This window comes from Mobula hypostoma, chromosome 6, assembly GCF_963921235.1.
Source record: "Mobula hypostoma chromosome 6, sMobHyp1.1, whole genome shotgun sequence".
Taxonomy (NCBI): Eukaryota; Metazoa; Chordata; class Chondrichthyes; order Myliobatiformes; family Myliobatidae; genus Mobula; species Mobula hypostoma.
In genome coordinates, this window is record NC_086102.1 from 164998936 (window position 1) to 165014772 (window position 15837).

The 15837-nt window shown below is 40.9% G+C and overlaps 1 protein-coding gene across 4 annotated transcripts in view; it reads left to right on the plus strand.

Annotated features, from left to right (window-relative positions):
- The window catches only part of LOC134348574 (lysosomal cholesterol signaling protein-like), a 112618-nt gene that overhangs the window by 14392 nt on the left and 82389 nt on the right, over positions 1–15837 (plus strand). For all 4 annotated transcript variants that reach the window (XM_063052146.1, XM_063052147.1, XM_063052149.1 and 1 more), the window contains exons 2-3: positions 926–1399; positions 15197–15596. In XM_063052146.1, coding sequence (XP_062908216.1) covers positions 943–1399; positions 15197–15596 — 857 coding nt within the window. In that variant the 5' untranslated portion in view covers positions 926–942. The remainder of the gene's footprint in view (positions 1–925; positions 1400–15196; positions 15597–15837) is intronic.

The window sequence follows — 15837 nt, forward strand, 5'->3', positions numbered from 1 at the left end:
CAATGACCAACACAGTCTGAGGATGTGCTGGGGGCAGCGCACAAGTGTCGCCATTCTTCTGTCGCCCACAGAGCGTGCTGGCAACTCAATAGCCTTAACCCGTATGTCTTTGGACTGTGTGAGGAAACCATAGCACCCAGAGGAAGCCCACGCAGTCAAGGGGAGAACATGCAAACTTCTTACAGACAGCGGTGGGAATTGAACCCGCGTTGCTAGCTCTGTAAAGTGTGACGCTAGCCACTGTGCTGCCGTGCCACCCCGCTACCCTTTCATTGCTGCCCCTTCATTGATAATAAAGATGGTGCTTTTGTATCTGGCTCACTGGACATCCCTCACAGTTTATCAGGTTCATTGGAAATATCCTACTGTGTTATGTCTTCTAATTCGCTTATTTTTTTTAAAGTGCATTGGATGTTATTAAATAACATCCAGCGCTCCAGATTAGTTACAAGTCCAGTTCCGCTAAAGTCCTGAGTGTGCCAGATTTTTACTTTAAGGGTGTTCTTTAAAATATCCTAAATGTTCATTAAGCACGTTGAGAAGGTAGACATACCAAAATGACTTGACTGTCAGATTATTTTTATATAAACAGTCCTGCATTCTGTTTGTGGTTATTAATGCCACTGGTTTCCAGTTGCTGTGATAACAGAGACAGGTATTCCAATGTTGATTAATGACGTTCCCATGTTTATTAATGATTATGGAATTACAGAGATCAGTAAACTGCCAACATAGTGGTGTGCACTCAGAATTAAATGATACTTGCATATAATCCAGAAAGTTTGTGTAAGCATGGCCTCTTAAATAAAGAATGAGGAACCATTTAATCCAATACCAGGAAAAGCCAACAAGGTTAGGGATCAAGTTTGGCTTTGTCCTGAATAAAGACTTTAAATTATCATTTGTGTTTTTGTTTGTCTTCCAGCATTCATTGATACATGAATGATCTCATCGTTGACCCAAGCCACACTTTCAAACTCCTCTGTGGAAAGAAGCATGGCAAGTCTAGATATCGCCACAAATTCCTCCGGGGCTGTTGCTCTTGAAATATCCATCAGCAGGTTATTCCCTGCTCTTTTAGAGTGCTTTGGCATTATACTCTGTGGATATGTTGCTGGACGAGTGAACATCATTAATCCTACAGAGACCAAAGGTTTAGGAAATTTTGTGTCAATGTTTGCACTTCCTGGCCTCCTTTTTCAGAATATGGTGGTTTTGGACTTCGCTCACATAAACTGGATTTTTGTGTGCAGTATTCTTGTGGCTAAGGTTGCAGTCTTCATAACTGTCTGCATTCTGACTCTGCTGATAGCAAGTCCAGAAAGCCGATTTGGCAAAGCCGGACTCTTCCCCATCTTTGCTACTCAGAGCAATGACTTTGCTTTGGGATATCCTATAGGTGAGTCCATTATATGAAATTTCATTGAACTTTAGTTTTGTTTAGACACAATTATCAAATTTTAAAATGCTGCTTTTTGGAGAAATGGTTAAAGTTGAGAAGGGCAAAGGATTGATGGGCATTGACTTTGCAGGCACCTGATTATTTTAAATATTGGGGTTTGTTGAAAAGGAAGTACTAAGCATAAAACTTCAAATGAATGCTGTGTTTGTTATGATTCTGCCATTAGCTGTTTCTGGTTGTGGAAAGCATTGCTCGCATGTTTAGAGATAAAAATTACATTTTCTTTTTGAAGCCAATTCAGGTAAGGAAAACAGTGCAAAGTGCGTATGTGAATTTAACATGACGTGAATAATTCAACAAGGGCTTCCTCGACAGTTCTGAAGGGAAATAATGGCAGACTTCAAGAAGTTGCCTGCAGTCTTATGAATTGAATTGCCACATGCTAGATGCAATATAATGCAAGTAATTTTTTTGTTTTTTTACTTTGATACGTGGTTATTGCTGACATGACAAACAGGTTTTACATGTTCCTTAATTACCATTCATAAGGTAACTATGATAGACCAGTTCACGAGATGGTCAGAGGCGGTCCCGCTCAACGACACCACTGCCGATTCCTGCGCCCGAGTGCTGATTGCAAACTGAGTAGCACGCTTCAGGATACTATTCATTAATTACCATTCATAAGGTGGTGGTGAACAGCTGTGGTCTTTCTGGTTGAGCTACTTCAGCAATGCTTTTGGGTAAAAAGTTTCAGCACTGAAATCCAGCTATGGTGATGAAGCAATAATATTTCTTATTTTGGGATGATACATGACTTGAATTGGAATATGTACAGTACTGTGTAAAAGTCTAAGGCCTATTCATATAGCTGGGGTGCCTAAGACTTTTGCACACTAATGCGTTTGTCAAAGTGGAACAGAGAGTGAGTTTGTAAATCTGGTGGGAGCAAAGAATGTTGCGAATGGCGAGGATGGAGCACCGCAGGAGGGGTGTGGGACAGGTGGCAGAGAAGGAGTGCTAGGCCACACCCAGCAGAGAGACAACAGGTGACGTTACTTGATTCCAAATAATTGGTTTATTGCTCATTACAGAATGTCTCTCTGGTGCTTCCCATTCTTTACCTTCTCCCTTCACCTTTTCCCAACCATGGTTCCCCTCTCCCTGCCCCCCTTCCCACTCTCAGTCCACAATAGAGACCCGTATCAGATCATCTCTCACATTTGTCATGAAATTTGTTGCTTTTTTGTGGTAACAGTACAGTGCAATGCATAAAATTACTACAGTACTGTGCAAAACTCTTAGGCATCTTAATACTGTATGTACGTGCTTAAGGCTTTTGTACAGTACTGTAGGTAGTATTACCCTTTGCACCTGAAGCTCTTGGCCTTCATGGTTTTTAGAAGTCTGTAAATTTGGGACTTGTTAGTTTGGGATTTAGGCAAATAACTATAATGCATTTTGCAAATGGTATTCTCTGCAGCCATTGTGTTGATCCTGCATGAGGAATCCCAAGCCCCTTTGCACCTCTGATTTCTGAATTTGCTTACTGTTGAAAGAAGTCTAACTTTTATTCCTTCTATCAAAGTGCATGACCATACACTTCCATACATTGTAGTCCATCTGACACTTCTTTGCCCATTCTCCTGATCTGTCTAAAACCTTCTGCAGGCTCCCTGTTTTCTCAGCAGCACCTGCCCCTCTGCCTATCTTTGTATCTTTCACCAAAAGCTAACCAGAAAAGGGCTCCTTTATTCCCACTCTTTGCCGGCCAATCTATCCATGCTAGTATCTTTCCTGTAATAGAATGGGCTCTTACCTGGTTTAGCAGCCTCGTGTGCAGAACCTTGTCAAAGGCCTTCTACGAATCTAAGTGAACGACATCCCTTGACTCTCCTTTGTCTGTACTGCATGTAATTTCCTAAAAGAATTTCAACGGGTTTGTCAGGCAAGATATTCCCCAAAGGAAGTTATGCTAACTTCAGCCCATTGTATCATGTGCCTCCAAGTAGCCCAAACCACATCCTTAAAAATGGACTCCAACACCTTCCCAGCCACTGAAGTTAGACTAACTGGTCTATAATTTCCTGTTCTTTACCTCCCTCCCTTCTTAAAGCGTGGAGGGGACATTTGCAAATTGCCAGTCCTCTGGAACTATTCCAGAATGTAATGATTCTTGAAAGATCACTTCTGATGCCATCAGAATGTCTTGACTTTGTCCACTATTTTTTTTGATCCCCCATTACTACTTCTCCAGCAGTCAAGTGTCCACTCTCCCCTCTCTTTTACTCTTTATATATCTGAAAAACTTTTGGTATTTTCTTTTACATTATTAGCTAGCTTACCTTCCTATTTTAACTCCCAGGTCATGCCCTCTTCTCATTGTTACCATCAGGAAGGAGGTACAGAAGCCTGAAGGCACACACTCAGTGATTCAGGAACAGCTTCTTCCCCTCTGCCATCAGATTCCTAAATGGACATTGAACCCATGAACCCCATCTCACTGATTTTTTAATAGTATTTCTGTTTTTGCACTATTTTAAATTTAAATATTTAATATACATTTGTATGCTTACTGTAATTGACTTATTTTTTAATATATATTATCATGTATTATATTGTACTTCTGCCGCTAAGTTAACAAGTTTCAAGACATATGCTGGTGATACTAAACCTGATTCTGATTCTGAACTATTCTCTCCTTATTGTTTTTTTTATTTTCCTTCTGTTGGTATTTCAAAGCTTCCTCATCCTTTAGCTTTAATTTTTGCTATATTATTTGCCCTGTCTTATACTTTTATGCTGTCTTTCACTTCCCTCATCATCCACAGTTGCCTCATCTTCCCTTCTTCGTCTTTGTGAAGAACCTATCCTCCACCTTCTGAATTGCTCCCAGAAACCCCAGTGATTGCTGTCCTGCCATCGTCTCTGCTAGTGTATCCTTCCAATTAACTGTGGCCAGCTCCTTTCTCATATCTCTGCTGTAATGGTTTACCTTAAACTCTCTAAGTTAATCTGGTTCATTACCCCACACCCAATCCAGAATTGCCTTTTCCCTATTGGGCTCAACCACAAGCTGCTCTAAAAAATGTCATCTCGTAGGCATTCTACAAATTTCTTCTCTTGGAATCCAGCACCAGCCTGATTTTCCCAGACTACCTGCATATTGAAATCCCTCGTGACTATTGTAACATTGCTCTTTTTATATGCTTTTTCTGTCTTCCATTGTAATTTATACTATGCATCCTGGCAACTGTTCGGAGGCCTGTATATCAATCTCATCAGAGTCTTCTCATCCTTGCAGTTTCTTAACTCTGCCCACAAGGATTTTACAGCTGCTGATTCTATGTCACCTCTTTCTAAGGATTTGATTTCATTTTTTACCAATGGTGCTACCCCACCCCCTTTGCCTACCTACCTGCCTTTTTGATACAATATTTATTGTTGACTTTTAAGCTCCTAACTGTAATTTTCTTTCAGCCATGACACAGTGATGCCCACAATGTCATATCTGCCAATCTCTAAACTATGCTACAACATCATCTGCCTTATTCCATATACTGTGTGCATTCAAATACACTCAGAGGCCACTTTATTAGGTACACCTGCTCATTAATGCAAATATCTCATGAGCCAGTCACGGTGACAGCAACTCAATGCATAAAAGAATGCAGATGTGATCAAGAGGTTCAGTTGTTTTTCAGACCAAATATCAGAATGAGGAATAAATGTAATCTAAGTGACTTTGATCATGGAGTGATTGCTGGTGCCAGATGGGGCGGTTTGAGTAGCTCAGAAACTGCTGATCATCTGGGATTTTCACGCACAACAGTCCCTAGAGTTTACAGAGAATGGCGCTAAAAACAGAAAAACATGCAGTGTGCGGCAGTTCTGTGGACAAAAAGGCCTTGTTAGTGAGAGCGGTCAGAGGAGAATGGTCAGACTGGTTCAAGCTGACAGGAAGGTGAGAGTAACTCAAATAACCATGCATTACAACTGGTCTGCAGATGGAGCACAACATATTGAACCTTGAGTGGATGGGCTACAGGTGCAGAAGACCACGAACATATACTCAGTGGCCACTTTATTAGATACAGAAGGTACCCAATAAAGTGGCCAGTGAGTATATAACACCTTCAGTTCTGTATCCATCCCCCTTTACAATTTTGCCTCCATGTTATTGAAAGTTACATTTTTGTCTTTTTACTTATTCTGGAGACCTTTGTAACCTTTCCTGCACTCTTTCCCTTTTACCTTATCCTTACATTTCCAGACTGTTGAAACCACTCATTCTCCACGGTTTAGTTTGAAGACACACTTCAAGCCACTCCTCTGACTGCAGGTTTTGCCCTGTCAACTAACTGCCTGCCCTTCCTCACGGTCTGACAACATGCTACATCTACCTGTATACTAACTGCCCCATCCTCTGTCCTATCAGTCTGGGTTCCTTCCACCTGTCAAATGAGTTTGAAGATGTCTTTGATGATGGAGAGAACTGTGGCCACAGTGGAACCGGCTGAGTGAACAATCCTTTGCAGCCTTGCACTGGAGCCTCCATCCCAGGCTGTGATGCAACCAGTCTGAATGCTCTCCAACATACCTCTAAAACAAATTGCAGAGCCTTTGGTGACAAACCAAATCTCAAACTCCTAACGAAGTATAGATGCTGACATACCTTCTTCGTGGTTCAATCAATGTGTTGGGCTCAGGATAGATCTTCCGACCTGTTGATGCCCAGAAACGTGAAGCTGCTCACCCGTCCCACCACTGACCCCTCAAAGAGGACTGGTGTGGGTTTTGAAGTCCACAATCAAAACTTGGTCTTGCTGATGGCTGAGTGCGAGATTGTTGTTGTGACACCACACAACCACCCAAACTGTCTCACTCCTGTCCCATCCTTGTCACCATTTAATATTACGCCAACAGCAGTGGAGTATCTTATTCATGACTACGTCAATGTGTTCTGCTACTGAAATGCACTTCAAGAACCAAGAATCTAAGGACGTACTGTATCTGGGTTCCAAATCTAGTGGGTTATCAGATTCAAAATACCAAAATGTAAAAACATTAGCATCCAGAATTTTTTTGCAAAGCACACACTCTTAAGTCTTCCATACCCTACTATTTATTGCAAGAAGATTTGAGTACATGAGTGTCACCTTGTTGCAGTTACATACAGCAGCTCCCTGGTTGGACTGCACTTGGAGTATTATGTACAAGTCTGGTCTCCTTACCTTGTGGAATATTGCATTTTTGATAGAGGCAGTGCAACAAGTTCACCAGTCTGATTCCTGGGATGAGTCTTGGTGTGAATGGGGGATTGTAATGCAAAGAGAGATTAAGTAGATTAGACCTATATTGTCCAGATGGAGAGAAGATGTATTGCCTGGCTGGGGTGTCGAGAACATAGTCATACTTTATTGATCCCAGGGGGAAATTGGTTTTCGTTACAGTTGCACCATAAATAATAGTAATAGAACCATAAATAGTTAAATAGTAATATGTAAATTATGCCAGTAAATTATGAAATAAGTCCAGGACCAGCCTATTGGCACAGGGTGTCTGACCCTCCGAGGGAGGAGTTGTAAAGTTTGATGGCCACAGGCAGGAATGACTTCCTATGACGCTCTGTGCTGCATCTTGGAGGAATGAGTCTCTGGCTGAATGTACTCCTGTGCCCACCCAGTACATTATGTAGTGGATGGGAGACATTGACCAAGATGGCATGCAAGTTAGACAGCATCTTCTTTTCAGACACCACCGTGAGAGAGTCCAGTTCCATCCCCACAACATCACTGGCCTTACGAATGAGTTTGTTGATTCTATTGGTGTCTGCCACCCTCAGCCTGCTGTCCCAGCACACAACAGCAAACATGATAGCACTGGCCACCACAGACTTGTAGAACATCCTCAGCATCGTCCAGCAGATGTTAAAGGACCTCAGTCTCCTCAGGAAGTAGAGACGGCTCTGACCCTTCTTGTAGACAGCCTCAGTGTTCTTTGACCAGGTCAGTTTATTGTCATTCTCAAAGGGATTGAACCATTCAGAACAGAGATGAGAAGGAATGTTAGTTTTTTTAAATATATCTCATTTGTCTTTACACATAATACAGGAGGAATTCAGTGGGTCAGTAAGAGGGAAATAGTTGACATTTTGGGAAGAGACCCCTACATCAGAATGACCTGCTGAGTTCCTCCAGCGTTTTGTGTGTTGTTATAGATTTCTAGCATCTGTTGTCTCTCTTGTGTTTCATTTCCCATTGCTATCCTCTTAGAAATGTGTGGTTAATTGTAAGAATGAGAAAGGTATTTTTTCTTCTATCTAAATATTCCCTAACAAATAAAGTATCAACACTAAAAAAATGTCTAACAAAACCAGAAGAACTCAAGCAACGGCTTTGGAGGCAAAGGGTGTATGTTGATTGTACGGGTTGAGACCCTGCTTCAGGACTGAAAGAGAAGAAATATTGCCAGTGTACAGGAGGGAGAGGTGGGACAGAGGCTGCTTGGTGATAGACAGAACCAGAAGGGAGGGTGATGAATGGCACATGGAGTCATGTGTGGGAGGGGATGGTGGCAGGGCGGGAAAGGTGAACAAGGAGAGAAGAAACATACAGTAGTGGGCAGATGAGTGTGTCTCTTTAATCGCTTGAATTCCTCATTGGCAGATCTCAATCAATAAGAGATTTAGCAGGTTTAAATTTCTGGGTGTTAACATATCAAATGACCTGCCCTGGCCCCAGCACATAGGTGTAATCACAAGGAAGGCATAATTCTTAGAAGGTTCCAGAGGTTTGGTTTGTCGCCAAGCACTGTAACTTATACAGATGTACTGTTGAAAGTATCCTGACCAGTTACATCGTGGCCTGGTACAGAAATTCGAATGCGGAAAGTGGTGGGCATGACAGGCACATCCCTCCCCACTATCGGTAGTATCGACAGCGGGCACTGCCTCAAGAAAGCAGCATCCGTCATCGAAGATCCCCACTGTGCCACCTTCTTGCAGCTACCGTCAGTCAGGAGGTACAGAAGCCTGAAGTCCCATGGCGCCAGATTTAAGAACAGTTCAGCCTTTTAGCCATTCGGTTCTTGAACCAACTTGCACAACCCTAATCACAAGAGATCAGCAACACTGTGACTACTTTGATCACTTTGCACAAAATTAACATTGTTTTGTTTTGTTCTGAATGTGTTCTTGTAAAAAATGATGTATAAACAAGAATTTATTTTTCTTGTGAATGCTGCTTATATAATGCAATATGCCTGTGGTGCTGTGGCAAGTAAGTTTTTCATTGCACTGGTGCACATATGTACCTGTGCTTATGGCAATAAACTTTTTGATTGTGAAAATTGTCACCTAGTCAATGGCTGGTTTGTTCAACATAAGGGCCATATTTTAACATCTGCAGTCTCTTTTTGTCTTCAAAACAGCTGTGCAGTTGAAACAAGGAAAAAGCTAAACTGTGGTTGAGGGAAATATGGACAAGATATAGAATCTTTGAGTCATAGAAAACTAAACCTCTGAACCAGGTCCTTCGGCCCATCTCCTCCATGCCAACCAATTTAAACTGCCTAGTCCCATTCTTGACCTGCACCCAGACCATAGCCCTCCATACCCCATCCTTGTACCTATGCAAATTCTCTTAAATGTTAAAATCAAAATCACATCCACCCCTTGTGCTGGCAGCTCGTTCTACACTCTCACCACCCTCTGAGTGAAGAGGATACCCCTCATGTTCCCCTTAAACATTTCACCTTTAACCCATGATCTCTGTTTGTACCACTGATAATTTTGTATACCTCTATCAAATCTCCCCTCAATCTTCTACGTTCTAGGGAATAAAATTCTAATCTATTCAATCTTCCCTTATAACTCAGGTCCTTCCCTTATAACTCAGGTCCTCAAGTCTCAGCAACATCCTTGGAAATTTTATCTCTACTCTTTGAATCTTATTTACATCTTTCCTGTAGGTAGGTGACTAAAACTGCATACAATACTCCAAATTTGGCCTCACCAATGTCTTCAACATAACAACCCAACTGCTGTACTCAATACTTCGACCTATGAAGGCCAATGTACCAAAAGCTTTCTTTACAACCCTATCTATTTGTGACACCACTTTAAATGAATCATGTATCTGCTTTGTTCTACAGCACTCCTCGGTGCCCTGGTGCCCTACTGCAAGATCTACCCTGGCTTCACTCTTGACTGCAATAAATACCATCTGCATTTTTCAATCCATATTTACAGCTGGTCCAGATCCTGCTTCAAGCTCTGATATTCTTCCTCAATGCCTCTACTCCCCAAATCTTGATGCCTTCTACAAATTTGCTGACCTAGTTTACCACATTATCATTCAGATCATTGATGTAGATGACAGTCAACAATGGACTCAGCACTGATCTCTGTGGCACACCACTAGTCACAGGCCTCCAGTCAGAGAGGTAACCGTCTACTACCACCCTCTGGCTTTTCCTGCAAACTAATGTCTAATCCAATTTACCGCCTCATCTTGAATGTCAAGCGACTGAACCTTCTTCATCAATCTCCCATGTGGGACCTGGTCAGTTGCCTTGCTGAAGTCCATGTAGTGAACATGCACAGCATTGCCTTCATCAATGTTTCTGGCGACTTCCTTGAAAAACTTTATAAGATTGGTTGGACATAACCTACCAGGCACAAAGCCATGCTGACTATCCTTAATCAGTCCCTGTCTATCTCAATACTTATATATCCAGTCCCTTAGAATATCATCCAATAAACTTCCTTCTACTGATGTCAGGCTCACCGGCCTATAATTTCCTGGCTTGTTCTTAGTGCCTTTCTTAAACAGTGGTACAATGTTAGCTTCCCTCCAATCTTCTAGTACCACACCTGTGACTAAGGATGATTTAAATATCTCTGCTGGGGCCCCTGCAATTTCTGCGTTTACCTCCTGCAGGATCCGAGGGAACACATTGTCAGGCTGGGAGGGATTTGCCCACCCTAATTTGCCTCAAGACAGCAAACATCTCCTCCTCTATAGGGTCCATGATCTTGCTGCTGCTTTACCTCACTTCTCTAGAGGCTGTGTCTGTCTCCCGAGTAAATACGGATGCAAAAAATCCATTTCAGGCTCCCCCATATTTTTTGGCTCCACGTATAGATAATCTTTATCATCTTCCAGAAGACCAATTTTGGCCCTTGCAATCCTTCTGCTCTTAACGTAGCTGTAGAAACCCTTAGGATTCTCCTTCACCTTGTCTGCTAGTGCAACCTTATGCCTTCCTTTAGCCCTCCTGATTTCTATTGCATTTTTTATGCTCCTCAAATACCTCATTTGCTGCTCACTGCCTGCACCTGCTATATACTTCCTTTTTTTTTCTTAACCAGGGCCTCAATATCTCTTGAAAAGCAAGGTTCCTTACACTTATACTAGCTCTTCCTTCAGTTAGTCCTGACGAAGGATCTCGGCCCAAAACATCAACTGTACCTCTTCCTAGAGATGCTGCCTGGCCTGCTGCGTTCACCAACAACTTTGATGTGTGTTGCTTGAATTTCCAGCATCTGCAGAATTCCTCGTGTTTACGTTCCTTACACTTGTTATCTTTACCTTTTATTCTGACAGGCACATACAAACTTTGTTCTTTCAAAATTTCATTTTTGAAAGCCTCCCATTTACAAAGTACACTTTTGCCAGAAAACAGCCGATCCCAAGCCACACTTGCCAGATCTTTTCTAATACAATCAAAACTGGCCTTTCTCCTATTTAGAATGTCATGCTGTGGACCAGACCTATCCTTTCCCATAATTACCTTGACACTACTGGCAGTATGATCTGTAGAAACATAGAAAACATACAGCACAATACAGGCCCTTCAGCCCACAATGTTGTGCCGAACATGTCCCTACCTTAGAACTACCTCGGCTTACCCATAGCCCTCTATTTTTCTAAGCTCCATGTAGCCATCCAGGAGTCTCTTAAAAGACCTCATGGTTTCCACCTCCACCACCGCTGCCGGCAGCCCATTCCATGCACTCACCACTCTCTGCGTAAAAAACTTACCCCTGACATCTCCTCTGTACCTGCTTCTAAGCACCTTAAAACTATGCCCTCTCATGCTAGCCATTTCAGCCCTGGGAAAAAGCCTCTGACTGTCCACACAATCAATGCCTCTCATTATTTTGTATACCTCTATCAGGTCACCTCTCATCCTCCGTCGCTCCATGGAGAAAAGGCCGAGTTCATTCAACCTATTCTCGTAAGACATGCTCCCTAATCCAGGCAACATCCTTGTAAATCTCCTCTGCACCCTTTCTATGGTTTCCACGTCCTTCCTATAGTGAGGTGACCAAAATTGAGCACAGTACTCCAAGTGGGGTCTGACCAGGGTCCTATATAGCTGCAACATTACCTCTCGGCTCTTAAAGTCAATCCCACGATTGATGAAGGCACATTATCTCTCGGCTTTTAAACTCAGTCCCACGGTGGAATCTCTAGATTCAGTGTTCCGTTACATAAATTTCTGTCACATGTTCTGTATCATTCCCTAATAGGAGATCAAGTATTACACACTCTCTCATTGGGACTTCTATGTACTGATTAAGGAAGCTTTCCTGAACATATTTGACAACTCTATTCCATTTACAAACGTTTATAGTTCTTTTACTGTATCAAGTCCCAGTCAATGTGTAGAAAGTTTAAATCACCTACTAGCACAACCTAGTGTTTCTTGCAACAGTCTGTGATCTCTCTACAAATTTATTCCTCTAAATCCCCCGGACTGTTGGGTGTTCTATAATGTAGCCCCATTAACGAGATCGTATCTTTCTTATTCCTCCGTTCGACCACCCATAAAGCCTCACTGGACGAGTTCTGCAGTCAGACCTGACTGAGCACAGCCATGACATTTTCCCTGACTAGTAATGTCACCCCTCCCCCTTTAATCCCTCCCACCCTATCGCGTATAAAACAATAGACCTCCAAAATAATGAGCAGCCAATCCTGTCCCTCCTGCAACCAAGTCACACTAATGACTACAATATCATAATTCCATGTGTTGATCCATGGCCTGAGCTCACCCGACTTTCCTACAATTCTCCTTGCATTGAAATATACGTATCTCAGAACATTAGTCCCACCATGCTCAAAACAATGACTCCTGACTTTGTCTGAGATCTTAACAACATGTCTCCACGACCACTCCATTATCTGTTCTGGCACTCTAGTTCCCATCACCCTGCAACTCTAGTTTAATTTTTAAATCAGAGTTTTAATTTTTAATATTTTGTGATATAGACAAGAACTAAGAGCAGGAATGGCTTTGAAGGTTTTGCTTCCATTCGGTAAAATTATTACTGATAATGCGTATTGTCTTCAAATCTCTATTGCTGCCTTCCTCTTAAAACCCTTGATTTCTCTGTAGCTTAAAACACGCCACCTCAGCCGTGGGTATACCTGATTCTGCATTAATTGTCTTTTTAGATGGAGCAATTCCAAAAATTTATAGTCCTTTTAAGAGAGAAAAATTCTCATCTATCTTAAATGGGTTACACCTTATTCTTAAATTCTTCAATTCTTCCCCCTATTTCATTAAGGAGAAATACCCTCTTTATATCTACCCTATTTATATTTACCATTTATAAAACTCCTTCAGTCTTCTCTTCTCATTGCCCTAAACTCCAATGAGAATGGAGCCAGTTTGTTGAGTTTTGTCATGTATAACATTGTTTTATCCTACGATTAACCTAATATACCTCCACTGCCTCTAAAACAACTAAATTCCTCCTTAAATTAAAAAAGCTAAAATTACATGAAGTACTCAAGGTGCCGAAACAACTTCCCTTTTTAAATAATTTATTTCTTTTGGAGTCTTTGCTCATTGTCTTGCATCGTAATTCCATAAATACTTACTTGTGCCATGTACTGTGACTGAGAAAGAGAAATTTAGCTTGAACTAATTTGTCTCCGTTGCTGAGGTGAAGATGAAATAATTTTAAATCATTGTTGGTTGAGTGAAGAACATTTTCTGGAACAGATTAAAAATAGGTCAAGTTAACGCTTATTGTCATTCAACCATACACACGTGTAACCGCCAACTGAGACAGCATTCTTCTAGATCACAGCACAATACGTATAACTCACACACATAGCTCGTAAAGTAATATTACCACAAATAAATTAACGAATAATAAACTGCATATATGGTACAAGTTTAAAAAGTAAACAGTATAATGCTACTGGTGCTTCATAAATGATGAGACCTGGTGATGTCGGGGAGTTCCGTAGTCTGGGGGAAGAAGTTGTTTCCCTTCCTAACAGTTGAAATTTTGTCTATTAAAGATATCTTTTGACCTCAGCAGAAAGAAGGTGTTGGGATAGGTTGCTGAAATCTTAAACATGTTCATCTTTATAAAATACTGTTTTGCAGTGCTACTTGCCACAGTGTTCTAAGCAACAAGATATGAAAGCCTAATTTAGAACTGTGTATAAAACTGTATAAAAATGAGTACTTTTTTAATAAGTTGTTCATCACTTCATAATTTTATACATCAATTTGCATTTATAATGCATTAAAATGTATATATGTATAACAAATTACACATGTATAACCCAAAAATAGATACTAGGAGAGATAACTACAAGGTTAGTAATCCTCCAGAAAGTGGACCAGAATCAATTGTATAGACTGCTGCTGAAGTGATTAAAGAACAGTAAGGAACCAGCAGATATTTTTGAGGATATCTTTAGGATAAAGTTGAAGCATGAGTGCATGGTTAGTTAGTTATATGTCAATAATGGATATCTGCTATTTTGTCCATTTTAAGCAAAGATGAAGAGCAGATGAGGGAGTGGAATATTGTAGAAATATTTCTACGGGCTATGTTTTCCACTCATAATCTTGGAATAAAGTTCAGTTTTAGCAGAGCCAATTATGACTCAGTAGTGCTTGAAGCATCCCCTATTATCCTTGCTCCATGATTGATCATGACTAGATCTATTGTCCCAAGAGACCTGGAACACTCTTCCCAAAAAATCATCATCTTTCTGTTGTCAAGACATTAAGTTGAACCTATTTCTTCGAACAAGTTTTAGCTATCAGATCAAAAATAACTTTATAGCAATCATTATATCATATATATTACTCTAGTGAAATGTTTCTAAAGAATTGACTACAGCAAGGTTGTCTTCTCCAGTCCTTGTTTGAACCAGGTATAAGGTTAATGGCTTAAACAGTCCTTCACCCATATATAGGCTCTTGCAAAATTGATGTGACAGGCAAGGGGTGTGCTAAAGTGACTGGCCTGGTCGAGGGGAACATTTTTCTGCAATAAAGGCAAAAATGCTGGTATTTACACTAATTCCATTTTATTCTCCCCTCATTCCCATCAGTTCTGACCATGTTCTACCACTTAACTACACTATGACTTCTGGGGTAATGTAAAAGGGAATCTAGGGCAGTGGTTTTGAACCTACTTCCCATAATTCCCCACAAACTAACAATTGCTTTCTGTAAAGCAAAATTCTTCAAATGCAGGAAATTTGAAAGGAAAGTAGAGAACACTGGAAATGTCCACAGACCAGACAGAGAATGAATGGATGGAAGTTCATCAACCTGCCACATTAGCTGTCTCCTGTTTCTGTCTCTCTCTATCTCCTGATACTTTTTGACCTGCTGGCAATTTCCAGCATTTGGTATTTTCATTTATGATATTGTAAAGTCAGTTACTTATGCATTATGAAATGTGTATACTTAAGGCAAATCTTGTAATTCAAGATTTTTGTGATAACATAATGGCTTTGTGTATTTCAGTTGAGGCTCTCTACAGAGATACCTGTCCAGAATACCTTCAGTATATATACCTGCTCGCTCCCATCTCACTGTTATTGTTAAATCCAATTGGTTTCATCTTCTGTGAAATCCAGAAATGGAAGGAAGATTTGAACCTTCAACAAAGCAAACTGAAGACTATTGCAATGGTACTGTTTCAGGTTTTAAAAAACCCAATTGTTTTTATGGTCATTGTTGGAATTTGTGGGAACTTCATCTTTGAACAAAAGATTCCAGCAATTATTGGAGAATTTCTGGATGGTCTGGCCAGCTCCTTCAGTGGTTCAGCGCTCTTTTACCTTGGACTTACAATGGTCGGGCAGATTACAAAGCTGAAAAAAACTTCAGTTCTTGCAATTATTCTTCTGATTACAGCCAAATTGTAAGTAGATAAACTTCATCTTCTGATACTAATTTCAGATAAGTGTTGGTCTGGTTAACTTGTATTTTCCAATCTGGGCTTTAAAGTGGTTGACACTCTTCTTAATAACAGGATAATGTTCAGAGCCACACTTCCCTGTATTGATGTGTCTGTGATTGATTAGTCTCGAGACAAAATAGCGTAAAAGTCTGTTTTACAAAGATCAGAAAGGCAAGTGTTGAGGGACAGCCACAGGTTCAAT